We start from the raw sequence: 15,300 nt of genomic DNA on the forward strand, positions 1-15,300 counted from the left end.
GTTTTTATTACATGTCCAGCAAAAGATCCATGTTATTCACAGTTGGGGTTCAAAACATTTCCTGGTCATATACCATACATACGCACACCCACACACACACACACACACATGCATATGCACACACATGAGCGTACACACACACACACCATTCTCCCACACACACACTCTCAAATATTTATATATTTCAAAATATATATATATATATATATATTCTTACATAGATAAGCGGTATATCAATTACTAAAGTGTGGCTTTCTGTGCAGTATCCATAGCAATAATAGAGCAACTAAGATGTTACATGACCTGCCGTTTGAATACGTGTTACAACCAAATGTACTTCTACAGGACATTACCACATCGCAACTATGCAGGCAGGTGCTAGCTAGGTGGCCTAACATGGCATTCGTTTTTGAGAAACTGCTTAAATGAATGTTAAATATGACTTGTCTTCCTTCTTTGTAAATGCGTACTAAATGAGTAATAGAGATGATCTTGACGAATTGCAGCTTGTTTCACATCTGCGGTCCTCTGAAGGTGATGAGACATTTGGTGTGAGAAAGCATGATGTACACTAAGAGAAGTACCTGAGCTCAAGTTTCTTCATTCAGCTTTCTAGGAAACGGCTTTGCTCGCAATACTTTGGGCATTGCCAAATGCCTTTACAAGGTGCATGATACAAATCGTCACAAACATTCACAGCGGATGAATTTGTGATTGCTCTACTGTTTTTTTTGTTTTTTTTAAATCTACGACCCCCTGCCCCCTTCCCGGAGAAACACAAGCGTCAATCCCAATCCTGGCACCCCGTTCCCTCCCTTCCTAGTCCTCTCTGTGCACCCCGGCTGCGCCCTCGTCTCCTTGCCGCGACTGTTCGTGGCTGTGGTTCGCCGCCGTCTTGCCGCCGGCCTGCTGGCGGCGGGCCGACCCGTGCCGGCGCTCCGACAACCAGTTTGCGACGCTCATGGCGAGGCGGAGGAGGCCCAGGCTGAGGCAGTGCACCTCGGAGGGGATGGGGATGTCGGAGAAAATGGCGTGGTCCCGGCACATCAGCGCCGCGCTGCACTCAAAGTCCTTCACCACGTTGAGGATCTCCTGGCGCTCCGCCTGCCGCATCATGCCCCGCACGTTCAGCAGCGTGGACACGTGCCTCTTCCTGTCGGGATGGTGGGGAGGGGGGGGGGGGGGGTTCAAAACACTGGGATGAGAAGGGGTGTGCGTGGACGTGGTGCGTGTTGGAACTTTTCTCAGGGCCAACCGTGCCCATGCAGTGCCTATGCACCATGCACCATCCCCCATGCACCTTTATCCGTGTATGGATGCTAAGAGTGTACATGCAAGGAAGGCTATCATATCAGACGGCTTCATCACTGAGTACAGGCCAGGCAGCCCCAAGCGGACAGAAGTTTTTTTCTGAATTCCTTATTCATTACTCTTATCATCCACACCCTGCCCCCGTCCCCGTTCCCCCCCCCCCCGCCCCACACTACCCAAGCCCCCGCTTGGATTCCAAGCCGTGGCACCAGACTGTCTCCCCTGGGGGTGGCAGGAATAGGAACTCCCCTGCACTTCCTGTCTGCTGCGCCATGGGTCATGCGTCACAGCCGGCGGTGAATTGCCAAAACTGTCACCTGAGCTTCAAGCAGCAACACAAACAGCCTCGGGAGAGGGGGGGGGGGGCTGGGACTCCCCTTGAGGGCCTCTTCAGCCTCTTCTATTCTCAAAACAGACCCTTGTCTGTCGCCCAAAATAGCGGGGTTAATGTAGTTATGTTTCCGCGAGTCTTTTCCTTGTTTTGATCCATTGTGTCAACAAAAAGACCATACATTCTCTTTCGATTTCCCCACCTTCGGCCGAGTGCCAAAAACAGCCCTGTGAGTGTGTGGCTCTACACACGACATGGCGGCCCACGGCGACAGTGGAATCTTTTCATGGGATGAGTGACACCTGAGTCATTAGCAGGGGAAGTGGTTTTGGAGCGGTGATGAATTGCTCACGCCTTACCGTATATCTGGAAACTCTTTCACCAGCACGGCAACTTCCATCTGAATAGAGGGGGTGTCTTCCAGGAGGATGATGTCAGCCAGATGGCAGATGAGACTGTCCAACCAGGACGAGCCAGACTCCTAAGATGACAGAGAGCTTTGATACTTGATCTGAAGCTTAAATGGTATAAAACGATCAAAAGGTAAAAGGTATGGCAGTACCATATATAAAATAGAACGGTTGGATGACTATTGCTATTCAAGGGGAATTCTAAACCTAACGTTTTTTTGTTGTTTTTCAATATGGAGCTCATAGAATGACAAAATACGTATGTGTTATTGAGGACTACAACGGATTGCAGGCCAAAGATAATTTCCCGCCGAGAGACGTGAGGAGCTTGCACACGTTTTTTTTTCCACATATTTTTTCCTGAAAGTGCAGAGCTTGTCGGAATCCTTTGGCCTGCATTCACTAAAAATATCTGTGTTGTTGTTTTTGAGGCTGCCATTAAAAACGCATCCCCTGCGTTTGCACTGAAACGTTGTCCTGCTCTCGGGCAAAAGGGGCCCCCAAGGCCATCCGAGAGCCACATCAAAGCCAGCCAGCTGACGGGAACAGGAAGTTCCTTCTGAGCACAGAGGCTTCCTGTTGTCAGCCGGTAGGTGACGGACACTTGTTTGAACTCGCACACACACAGGGGGCAAATGCCATGCTGGCAGGCCCAGCTCCTCTGAACCTTTTTTCCCTTCCATGGCTGGGTCTAATGTCAGGCCACTTCATCTATCTCCATCTCACTGACGGCAGCCATTTTTCTGCACGCTGTCCTGTATCAACACTGTCTGAGTTATTTGTGACCTGGAAAACCCAAGGGTCGGGCTGCATTCAGAGTCACCGGCCCGCTGCCTTCCAGGCCACTTCTGGTCTGCACTGTTAGCAGTATGCTTCATTGGGATATTTGTACAGGATATTCGTTTCCTGAAAAAGCATGCCCGGTTCCAAACTCTGAGGTCCTTGGCCACTCTATTGGCTCAATTAAAAATGACTTGTAGGACCTTTTGGGCAGACTCAAAATGGAATGGAAAATAAATGGAATTGTAAATAGAAGTGCTTAGTTGATGGTAAATGGAGAGCAGCATCTAGTCCATTTGGCAATAGCATTGATAGAAATGTATCCATTTTCCTTATTAAGGTTAGCATTCGCACAACTGAGAGAAATCGACGTGGTAATTTGACAAGACAATGTTGAATCTTGAGACCCGTGCTGCTTACCAGATCCTTGAATAGTCCCTTGAGCTGTTTGGCCTCATCCTGAAGCCGGAAAGCCATCCTCTTCCTCATCTTGGAGGAAGTGCAGATGACCCGTCCCCGCAGTATGGCTCGGACATACTCCACCAGGACTCGTCTGTGCACCTCGCCCACCAGGATCTGACATGGAAGTAATGAATTATCAAACCATGCAAAGCCCAACTACTGAAGCAGTGTGATGGAACTGTGATTCAGGTCAAACTATTAGCCGTACCTGGTACGGTGGCGGGTCCATCCTCCGGAACTTCTTAAAGTTCTGCTTGATGCTTGCTTCAATTGCCTCAAAGGCCACAGTGTTGTTCAGCCATTTCCTCTTCACCAGCTTGTCAAAAAAAGGCTGGAAAGACAAAGAAAACGCCACAGGTAAAGCCACAATTTATCAAAAGTCAAGACTTTACGTTACTAGTTAACAATTGTGCACATCTCTTACCCTAATGTGCTCAAACAGTCTGTCGGTCAGAACGCGCACCGATTGGTTGACTATCCTGTCCAGGGATGTGTTAGCTCTCTGGGCTATCTCCTCACTGCCCTGTGGGTCACACTGCCTGCAGCGCTGCACAAAGGTCCTAGAGGAGCACGCAGGATGCAGATGTTATGTTTTCACCAACAGTGCTTACAGTGATCACAGAGACAAATCTTAAAGCAACAGCTCGGCATTGGGTATCTTTCTCAAAGACACTTACAGGTAGGTTCATTAGGTTCATAGTTCATTGGAAATCCAAATCCGACACAGGACATTTCAGGGGGCTCTATGCGTTTCTGTACCACCAATTTTGATGATGTTCAATAGAATGTTATTTCCCAATCTCCCACTTTATTGCCAATTTACCTGAGCGGAGGGCAGCAGTTGACCAGAGCTATTGTTCTGGAAACGTATCCGTCTCCTCTATCTCCAAACTCGGCCTGGGTCTCATGGAACATCTCCACCTTCCTCTGAAAACTGGACACGTGGAAGTTTTTATGAGTTCACATTGCATATACCAATCGCATACATCTCAAAAAGGATATTAATGGTCTGCATTAAGATATATAAAGTTGTTAAAAGGCGTACACTGTCATTTATTTATTTTTTATGTTAGACAAGTAGACAATTGCTACTTTTGGTGATCAAAGTCAAAGTATCATATTGTCACATGTTTCATATAACTTGGTCATTATGGTCGTGGAAATTCATCAAGAGTCACCTACTTAAAAAAACACCTAATTGCAAATGCAATTCTGTATAAGCTAGTCAACTTTAAAGTATTGAGGAAGGCCAGTACTCACCTATAGAGGAAATCGGCTAGTCCTATGAGGCAGCAGCGAGCCACTCTGGAGCCCAAAAACTGGCTAACAGTTGTGGATCTGTCCAGGTCAACCTTTAGTCTCTGAACCAGATACATAGGCAGACATTAAGCTTTACAATTGAAACAAGACAGTTGGAAACTGACTAATTTCCCAAAGCATACTGTGTGAATAACACAAGGCTGTACCTGGATGACAGAACGTGCCAGATTGGACTGAAACTCCTCTATGTGCAGAGTTTGGGCCCATCGCCTCTCCTCTTCATCCAGAACCTGGGTCAGTTCTGTCTCGACTTTATCCTGAAAGTCATGAATATGTTATATTATAAGTATTTCCTTCTTCGCAAAAAGTACAATAATCAAAATGCTGTTTTTTTTTACCTTGACAATATTGAGGCAGTCTTGTTCCAGCCTGTCCACTGTGTCCTGGGGCAAAATCGGCTCCAGATGGGAATAATTGATATGTGCAGAAACACCAATATTGCCTAGGACATCCCTGGTGGAAGATTTACATCAAACATAAATACCTGCATCCTTTATATATATTCATTGTGTATCTTTGGCTACTCAAGGGTGTTAAACGTTCAACTTGAACCATATAAAGTGTCGGACATACCTGTTGTAAATATTGTAGAACCAGTCCAACAATGAGTACACGTCTGTGATCTGCAGCGGGCCGCCTGTGATAGTCCGCAGCCGCTTGGCCACGGCCCGGTGGTAGCTCTCCACGTACACCTGGAACGCGGCAAACTCCTCGGGGTAGATGGACACGGCATTCCTCCTGGCGGCGTCCAGGTCGTCCACCATGCGACTCCTCAGGCTCTCCAGGTAGAGAGCGAGATGGCCCGCCTTGGTGTCCATCTGGCTGGGCAGGCTCCAGTCGGTGGCCTCTGCCACTGCCTGCCTCCACTTCTGCTTCAACCTCCGTGGCCTGTGGCTGGGCTGGCTGGGGTTCTGGGGACAGCCCTCTCGCTGAGGCTTGTCCTCTTTTAAGGCCCAGGAGGCATCGGCGTGCTCCTCCTGCTGGATCACCAGCACCACAAGGCCCAGGTTGGGCCCTGCGCTGGGCTGGCGGAGGGACTCGCGCACTATGTCCCACATCTCCCTCTGCAGAGCCTCGTAGAGGAGCTCCACATCCTTGGCCTTGCGCCGACCTGAGTCCAGCGTGGCGTTGGAGCTGAGCAGGTCGTCCTGGAGGGAAGGCGTTGAGGAGCCGATGCTGGACGGGGTACTGGGGAAGCTCGGGGTGAGGGCGGAGTTCGATGCGTTGGGCAGTAAAGAGAGCAGCTCACACTCCCGCTCCAGCTCCTGAATGTGTGTGTCGGCCTGAAGGAGGTCCCGGTTGTTCACCAGCTGTAGGATCTCCAAGACTGTTGGTGGGAGAAGAGAGAGTCAGGATCCTTTCTCAAAGAAAGCACAAAAAGGATGGAAGAACAAGCAAGAAGGTCAGTTGAACAATGTGTTGCTCTGTGACCTCATTTCTAACCGTGGCCAGGGTCCTGGTAGAGCTATGAACACCAGCTTGGGTGAATGTGTATCTAGGGAAGATGGGACCTGCAGTTGGAGGAAGTGAAGTGGTTTCCTGACCCCACTGTCGGTTGATGATTCAACACAGTGGATGACCTTGTAAACTCATTGCAGAGCGTTCTAGGATTGAGAGGAAATTCAACTGGACATTGCCAGGAAGTTCAATGTTCTCTCTCAATACAGTTTAACAAGCCTAGCTCCAATGTGTTAACCTTGCGAGGCAAGATCACCATCATGCGAGAATCCATCTTACCAGGCTTCAAGTTATGCGCTTGTGGCCGAACCACAGTGCTTCGGACCGATCAGCATTATAAGAGGAGAACTACGTGTGATCGGCGTGGTAGATGGCGATACACAGAGGGTTCATCCAATCACCTGCCAGGTATTTTTTTGGGCTTGCCCCTTGCTTGCCCCTTTCCAAACACTTTCCAAGGATGACTTCCCAGATGGTTCGGTTCTAACAAACCATCTGGCGCTTCAGGTGACCAATGTGTTGGGCCATTGAAGAATTGCCATGGCAAGCAAAGAGCCAACGTCACAGCCGTTTTTCACAATCTCGGCAGGTGTCCAACGCGCGGATCTTACCTGAGAGCGGCTCCCTGGGTTTGACGGCCGGCTCCTCCTCCTCCTCCTCCTCCTCTGTCTCGAAGGAGCCCCGGTCAGACATGGATTCCCGCTTCAGCTTACCCAGGCTGACCATCTTGAGGAAGGAGGGTCGCCGGCGAGCCTCTGCCTCATGGTCCGTGCTCAGATCCCCGCAGGGCAGGCTCTCCCTGCGCATCTCCCTCCGCCTGCCTGTGAAGCTGATCACCAGAAGGCCTCCGTGAGCAACCCTCCCACCAAACGGTTCGACGGTTGCAACTGGTGTCCTATCATAATACCAGTAAATGTTGTACTCAGATTTGAAAAGTCTGAGTTAATTTCCCTGTGTGTGTGTGTGTGTGTGTGTGTGTGTGTGTGTGTGTGTGTGTGTGTGTGTGTGTGTGTGTGTGTGTGTGTGTGTGTGTGCGTGTTAAGGTATAGAAGTAGAGCATCACCCAGAAATGGAATGCCACATATTTGCACATGTACAAAACTTTCCTGCCGTTGGGAATGAGGACAATGTCTCGGTTAAAAATAGCTCCATTCACGGAGCGACGCAAGTTCACAAAATAGACCTGACAAACAAGAGCAGTTCCTGAGATCAACAGGTTTGTGACCGGGTCATTAAGTAACTCTTAAGGTAGTAGCAGAACTATGTGGTGGTATGAGTGAATCTGTGTTACTTGAACCTGACAATGGTTTGTTTTCTGAAACCTTCTGGAACCTCTCGTCTGGGATCAACTGTGTTATTTCTGTTGATGCTATTTATGTGTTTGTTATTCTCCAGGGAACCTGTAGCATCTGGAAACACTATGAGAGCTAGAAAATGTCCCCCATTGGATTTGTTTTTCAAATGGCTTTGAGTGAATTTACAAAGATCTTATCTTGGGATAATAATTCAGTCAAGACGCAACTACCCATTGCATCACCGGTTGCTACAACTTAGAGAGGATGATGAATTCTCAATCTGTCTAATGTTTTTAATCTTAATTCATAAAGTTATTAACCGTAGAACCACTTATTCAATGCTATTCATGTTATCATGTCATAAGCGAGGTCATAACCCCTCTATCATCAGTGGCGCCTCTGCAGCTTCCTCTGCTCACCGGAGAAGTGTCATGATTTCCTCTGAGCTTCTGCGTAGTCCTTTCCTTTTCTCCTTCTCCGGCGTGGGTGTGGTGGCGCCCGCAGGGCTGCGCTGGGCCGTGCCCCCGCCCCCCCAAACGCTACGGCCGGAGATGCGTAGCCCCTTGCCCAGCTTCCCCAGGGTCTTGAGGGGCGACACGCCGCAGATCCTCTCCAGCGTCCCGCGCAGGGGTCTGCCCTTGGGGTTCCCCGCCCCATGTCTCTCGGCGTTCACCTCGTTCTCCTCCACCTCGCCGTCCCGCGACGTCCGATGCTGCTGCTGCAGCTGCTGCTGCTGCTGCTGGCGGTAACCCCTGACCTCGCCCATAATGAGGCCCGGGTCGTCACCGTCGTTCCTCTCGTCCTCCGTGAGGTCCACTTCGTGGAAGGGGTTGAGGTCCTTCATCTCCTGGAGGTCCTGGAGGTGGTTCAGGTCATTCAGGTCCTTGAGGCCCAGGTCCAGTCGGGGCAGGATCAGCTCCCCGTTGCTCCGGGGAAACTCGTGGCAGCTCTTGGATCTGCCCGGGAGCTTCTTTAGAATCGGCATGTCACACTTTTTGGTTTCAACAAACTGAAAAGTTCAAATAATTGTGACGGAATTAGCACCTCAGTTTTTACTTCATATGACACAAACAACATATGACTACATGTGACACAAATACATTTGAAAAACTGTCTAGGATTAAGCCCAAGCTCAAAATAAAGGAATTTTTGCGACATCCCTTCAGGTCAGTTTCATAACACTGCTTGCCAAATACTCAGGAAATATGGATTCTAAATATTATTGAATTTAGAGAATGGCTGTGTATTTTCCTTGACAAAATACACGTGTTGGACAAACTCATATGAACAATATCTATTGATGCCAAATAAACTTGTTTGACTGGATTAAAATGTTTCACCTTTGAGTGACAGGAGAATAAAGATTTGTAATCATTTGGATTATATTCAGACAAATAATAGAACAATAGGTTGAAGCTTTTCAATATTAATATGGCACAACTTTAGACAACCTTTGAAAATGTATTTATTAAATGAATTGATGAAGATATGTGTATTATTGGCTATTATTTAAATTGTCACCAGATTTCTGAATCTTTTTTTTACTTCACTGTGACACCGTGACCATTGTATTCCAAGATTTTATGCTTAAACAGGAAGTTCTGGCTTTCAACGATTATGAAGTAATTATGGAAGAGGATATCAATTCAGATGGAAAACACTTGATTAATATTACAGCTGCAAAGTAATAACAATACACCTGTATAATGATTGGAGAATATCTCAGCTCAAATAAATAAACAGGAATTTTGTCTAAGTATTTTTTATGTAAAACAAACCTTAATTTTTTTTGTACAATTAAATAATGTTATTCTTTTATGCAACCTCAAATTTATTTTTGTTGTTGTTCAAATTAATTGTATTATATAGCACATGCCAGACATAAGTGCTAAGAGGTGCAAATTATGGGTAAAGACAATTATAATCTCTTTTAAAACTTAAAACTTTTTAATTTTAACTTGAAGGGGGTGAACTATTTGTACAACTATATAAATTTGAAATCTACTCAGGGAATTGCTTTGTTTGTGTGCATTTTTGCACTATCCAGAAACTGTCTTCTTTAATAATCGAATACAGTAACCATGTATTTTTTTAGTAACTAAAACAATAAACTATGTTCAAAACAATGTGCTCTCATCTCAGCCAAATATGTTGTTTTACCCTTGGTATCAGATATATAAGAAGGGTCCATTCATCTCAATGTTCTCTGAATCTCCAGACTTAAGTATTGTTTAGACACTTTGTCAGCAGTATTATGAAATCTCTCCATGCAACCCAAACACTAGTTAAAGCTTCATCACTTATTATGGCTTCTTAGCTGTAGGCCTACTTGTGCTACACAGTTGTTATTATTATTATTATTATTATTACAACTGTAAGATACCTGAGACATAATCTTATAATCAGCTTTCACACATCGAAGAGGAACAATGGGGAACGTTTTCGGCGCATTGAAAATAACAGCCCTGACGTAAGAAAAACATACATCAGCAATACCTCACAGAACATCTGATCATTAAAGATCATGGCAAGCCTTGTATCTCTAAGAAACAAATCTACACCTCGACCCAATCCCAACCCCAGCCATTCAGGAGTCCCCCGGACTCCCATGACCACAGTGAAGCATTCGATATGAAGAAGAAGACTCTGTAGGTCCTGCTGGATGCTGCTTACCTGGTGTGACGGTCGTGCAGAGCTTCAGTGCAATCTCATCCTGGAGAGAGCTGCATGTATAAGCCTCCACTGGGTCTCCACTGTGTGTGCGTATGTGTATTGTTTGGGAGACTAAAAAAAAGTGTGGGAGTGTGGCCGTAAGTAGACTCGGTGGCCCATGAGAGAGAGAGAGAGAGAGAGAGAGAGAGAGAGAGAGAGAGAGAGAGAGAGAGAGAGAGAGAGAGAGAGAGAGAGAGAGAGAGAGAGAGAGAGAGAGAGAGAGAGAGACGGCCTCTATTGTGGTGGAGGGTGATGATTTTTCCTCAGGAAGTGCCCGTCCCCCGTTCTCCCCCCCCCCTCCCCCCGCCCCCCCCGATCCCATCCCATCTCTAACCCAACCCACCTCCTCTTATCCCGCCCCAGAGACTGCTCTAACCACTGAGTTTGAAGGTGACAACTGCATGGCAACGGTGGATGATGTTGAAGGATGAGATAAAAAAAAAAAGTGTGGAGAAGTGGAGATACAGTTTGCACTTCCATTCCATGTGTGTGTGTGTGTGTGTGTGTGTGTGTGTGTGTGTGTGTGTGTGTGTGTGTGTGTGTGTGTGTGTGTGTGTGTGTGTGTGTGTGTGTGAGTATGTTTGTTTACTTGCTTCCTCATAGGGGACAAGTTGTCCGGGACCTTGAACTCCATACAGAAACTAGAAAAATGAGCAGTCACTCCACACATCAAAAACACATGCAAGAGCGACACGTGCTGAATGTATATATGCTCAAGATTCAATAAGTGGTCTTTAACGTCACCCATTTTATCACCAAAATCAATATATAGTCTAATCTTTTACCTCCTTATATCTTTTTTTCATCAGCTTTTCAGCTTTATCTTTTTTTATTTAGATATATTTTAAGTATTTGTTTCTGAACTATTTTAACTCCTGAATCTCAAGTCTGAGAGCGTTTCTCCAACACATTTCCAATTTCCCGGTCAACCTGTGCCCACTAGTGTACAATCCAGGGAACTGCAGAAACCAACAAGGAAGACGGCATTCCTGTTTTTCAGCTCTTCACTGAGTAACATTCCTCTAATTCCCTGGGGTTGATTTAATTGTGGAACGGACAACAGCAGCCAGTAAAAGGTAAAAGTAAAAGGTTTCCATATTTTATTATTACAAGAAGGATGTATGCGTACAACACATCTCTTGGATGGTTGGTCAATGGTGGTTGGTGAATGAGTGAATCCAATAAAAAAGTTATTCAGTTCAACATTCGTTCATATCAGTATGTCAAACAAGCTCTCATTATGACAGAGAATCCAAAGGGTTTATAAACTGCTTAACATAAGACACATGAATGCTGTTTCAATGCTTCTTCAATGTGATTAATGGTGTTTCTGCTGTCACATTTGTCTATGTTTCTTGAGTGTTAGGTTACATTATCGCATTCCAAAGACTTTTTAGGTTTTTTTTTAAAGGTTAAGGTTGTCTGAGGCAATGTGAAAGATATAGAACAGAACATGTCAGTAGAATATGTTGCAAATATTCTTTTTTTTTTCATTTTAGTACATTGCTTGTATATTGTTTTTTATATGGACATTCTCAACTACAAGTTCACAAGCCAGGAGTTATAGCCATGATAACAATAATGTAATAACATTGGAGAATAACTGTTTATTCTCCTATTATGTTCAATCTAAGTGGTAACATTAACAACAATTGAGGTATTCTCTCGATAAAAGGCATAAACATTTATCGCAAGCTGAACTGGGGCATTGCCTTCCCTTCTAAACAGATGGACCCACATCATCTCACACAGTGCTCCTTCAGTCTTGGCTTTACCAAACCTTTTTCAAAATGGTTAACAATCCCGATGGCAATCACTCAGCTTAACATTATTGATTCACACGAGAGCCACGGATGGCCACGTCAGTGTGGGCATGGCGTCTGAGTTCAGAGGGTCTGGTTGTGGCTTCGGCTCTGCTGGTTCTGCTGGTGTATGTTGCTGAATTGGTAGGGCTCGTGGCGGTAGTGGCTGTGGGAGATGACCGGGTGTTCAATGCCTTCGCTCTGGAGGTCGTCTTGCTTCTGGAGGCCCTCCAGCTTGCCCACCAACTCCTGGATGAAGTCCTGTGCCACATGCCCAGTGGGTCATCCAGAGAGTGGGAGAGAGAGAGTGGGAGAGAGAGAGAGACAGAGAGAGAGAGACCCTACATGGCTAACAGGACTTGAAGCGCATTAAAGTAGAGACCGGCCATTTTGTACTTTCAATGGACATCCATGGGCCAGGGGGCCTATTAAAATCTATGGTCAGATAAAGGGCTCCTCCTTCAAACTACAGTTTAGTACACATAGTTCAGACACAGAAAGAAGGCTAGAAGGCCTAAACGTTGGACTGTCTAAAGAAACCCTTGAGTTTGTGACAAAAACACAAAAACACCTTATCTTACTGCTGTGAACCACATCAAGAAATCACAGCATTCTCCAACATAAACACCAAAAAGTGTAGAGCGTCTGCACTTCCTGTAGCGGCTGTTTGATTTGAGTAGATGCAAATCAATGCTGGTTTCTAAGACCTTGTTTGGACCTTTGTGTTAACAGAAAGCACCACCCACTTGGTCTCTCAAGCAACACCAAAATAAATGACAGACATCCAATCTTTTTTTAACTGCTTGTGACTCTTTGTTAGTTGCAGTTAGTTGCTTATTGCGTTTGCATATATCAACCCGAAGAGACATGTTGTATACGAATGGGACTGTTTACAGAAACCCACATTTAGTTGCTTTCATATCATCAAGAGGATCCACCTCCCCAAGGGCCTTGTCAGGGTTTCCATAATGCCAAAATCTGTTTCCACCATCGCTGGTTTTAATCTCAGCGCTGTGCTTACTGAATTTGCACTACACAGCATGCACGCTACCCGCTGGGTTCAAAAGAGACGTATTGTTCCGAGGGTAAAGCTACAGAAAAAGAGAGAAGGGGTGAACACAAACGGTGTCTGTCAAGACATTCAGACCGACCGTGGCAAGGGGTGTCAGGCACTGCTATTCTATACTTGAGTTTAGCCTCTGGATTATGTCATGTGTGCATAATGTGTATAACATGTCAGAGGCAAAAAGACATACAAGGTAAACAACATGAGACATGCTCAACCTCATTCTGAATGTGGACCAGGACTGTGCATGAGTGTGGACCTACCTTGGTATTGTTTGTGCAGTTCTGAAGTAGGTCCTGTTTTGATGGAGAAATGTAAACCATTGAAACAAATACATTGATATTCACTGGATGAACATACACATTCTTATAAACCAAAACAAAATAGAATACATATGTTTTTAATTGTATTTTCTATCTATCTATATGACTATATTATGTATGATCCATTATTGATAATGATATGTATTATCTATTGCCAATGGGTTTTGTTTTTTTACATTTCTCCTGGGTGTCCTTACCTGCAACTTTTTTACTCTCTCTTCATCATTGGGCAATACTATCAGTTCATCTATGTTCACCTCCTCTGGCATGTCCACCTCCTATTGCACATGCACATGCACATGCACACGCACACACACACACACACACACACACGCACACACACACACACACGGTTTAGTCTCATGAGAATGCATTTCGGCAACTGAGTCAACATGACCTGGTGATAAACAATGCTGATTAAACAACATATTTTTTCTGAGTCCCACCTATACGTATATAAACTATAATTTCTCAGAGCTCAAGGCCGGCCGAAACAGGGACAGAAACAATGTGGATGTCATAGTGTACCACTGCTCTGAGTGAACAAACGGCCTTTGTATGAACCCACTGGACTGGCACGCTAACCCCCGTCCATCACCCAACACTTTGTTAGTGGGATTAGACTGGTGTCCTGGTACAAGGTCTTCCTTCTAGCGATATAGCACAAGGAAACTTTTTGGACATTTGAATACTTTTTAAACTGCAACATCACTAGATTTGTTAGATGAGATGACTCCTTCTTTAGGTTCAGGGCGTTTGATTCCCCTCTCAGTTCGAGTCTCCCACAGCCCCATAGTGGATTTATATTGACGCACCAAACACCTGTTGCAACAAGAGTGCACTGCCCTGGTGAAATGTCCTTTTTTCCACTCTGCTATGCAAATACCTGTTTTATAATGTAAAACAATTCACCAATCCCTACTTTCTGGCCTAGTCTTGTTTTTCCTACAACCTAAAGCGGAACGTATGCGCAAGCACCCCCATAGAGAAATTCAGCATTTCCTGTTTTGCGTCTCCTCAAGGGACATCAATTATAATTGTCTCTCCATCCCAGTTTCCTCATTCAGGTTCTGGGCCCAAATACTACCCTTCTAAGGCAGTGAAGAACCCCGCCCTCCCTTTCTGGAGACAGTGGTCCTAGGTTTCACCCAGTGATGCTTGGCCTTTTAAGGAGAACTGGACGCCTTTATCCATCATCTTCATGCTCCATGGCGATCGGGTGTCAATAAACAGTGCACGGGATCTCACGGCTAACATGGGTTGTTACTTCATCTCACACTCTGTTTGTCTAGAATAATTAATAGGCCTACTCATACATAATATGCCGGGATAAACCTGGGATAAACATATAAGCAAAGTCAAGAATGGTGTACTGTGATCATTGCGCAATGTACACACAGCTGTAAAGTTTTTTTTATAACAGCCCAATGGTCCGTATTACAATTTTCTCTCTCACGTAGCCTATAGGATAACGACATGAAACATAGCAAGTAAAAATCTAACTCGTGATGATATATATGATGCAAACCTCTCTGATAGTCAGTAGATACAATATTGACATTGTTGGTCGACGCAACTCACTTTGCCCAAGTAGAGCTTGTCCATGGACTCGTCGATCCACTTCTCCACGTCCAGCCGCCTCTGCAGCTCCTTCCTGTTGTACTTCACCGTCACCCGAGCCTGTCTCTTCTGGAGACTGCGGTCTGGAAAGTCATCCAAATCGGGATCTGATGAATTCACCTTTTCATCTACTTCGGCCGCGGCACTTCCGACCCGATCGCTAGCCATCTCTCGTCTGACTGGATCTCAGATCTGTGGACGAAGGAAGCAGTGTGTGTGTGCGTGTGTGTGTGTGTGTGTGTGTGTGTGTGTGTGTGTGTGTGTGTGTGTGTGTGTGTGTGTGTGTTTGTGCGTGTGCTTGTGTGTGTGTGTGTGTGTGTTTGCGCGTATGTGCGTTTGCGCGTATGTGCGTGTGTGAGTGAGCGTGATGAAAGAAGACGGCTGGGAGGTGACCATAGAGGCTATATAGC

General features: G+C 45.7%; 2 protein-coding genes across 2 annotated transcripts; both read right to left on the bottom strand.

Moving 5' to 3' along the window:
• Positions 1-819: 819 nt before the first annotated feature.
• exoc3l2a (exocyst complex component 3-like 2a) lies at positions 820-10,139 on the bottom strand (the record flags this gene model as incomplete). The annotated part of the gene is made up of 13 exons (XM_084474738.1): positions 10,041-10,139; positions 7,787-8,376; positions 6,684-6,901; positions 5,188-5,941; positions 4,953-5,067; positions 4,761-4,871; positions 4,555-4,655; positions 4,118-4,228; positions 3,719-3,854; positions 3,503-3,625; positions 3,253-3,408; positions 2,002-2,123; positions 820-1,153 (listed from the first exon to the last, which is right to left on the bottom strand). Exons 2-13 carry the CDS (start codon positions 8,350-8,352, stop codon positions 820-822), a joined length of 2,847 nt encoding a protein of 948 aa, XP_084330864.1. The 5' UTR covers positions 8,353-8,376; positions 10,041-10,139.
• Positions 10,140-11,185: 1,046 nt separating this feature from the next.
• ppp1r14aa (protein phosphatase 1, regulatory (inhibitor) subunit 14Aa) lies at positions 11,186-15,058 on the bottom strand (the record flags this gene model as incomplete). The annotated part of the gene is made up of 4 exons (XM_084474427.1): positions 11,186-12,142; positions 13,211-13,243; positions 13,468-13,548; positions 14,852-15,058. The coding sequence occupies 4 exons, from the start codon at positions 15,056-15,058 to the stop codon at positions 11,966-11,968; spliced, it is 498 nt and encodes a 165-aa protein (XP_084330553.1). The 3' UTR covers positions 11,186-11,965.
• Between the last annotated feature and the right edge of the window lie 242 nt (positions 15,059-15,300).

Source organism: Micromesistius poutassou, assembly GCF_964030765.1.
Source record: "Micromesistius poutassou genome assembly, chromosome: 10".
NCBI classification, from domain to species: Eukaryota; Metazoa; Chordata; class Actinopteri; order Gadiformes; family Gadidae; genus Micromesistius; species Micromesistius poutassou.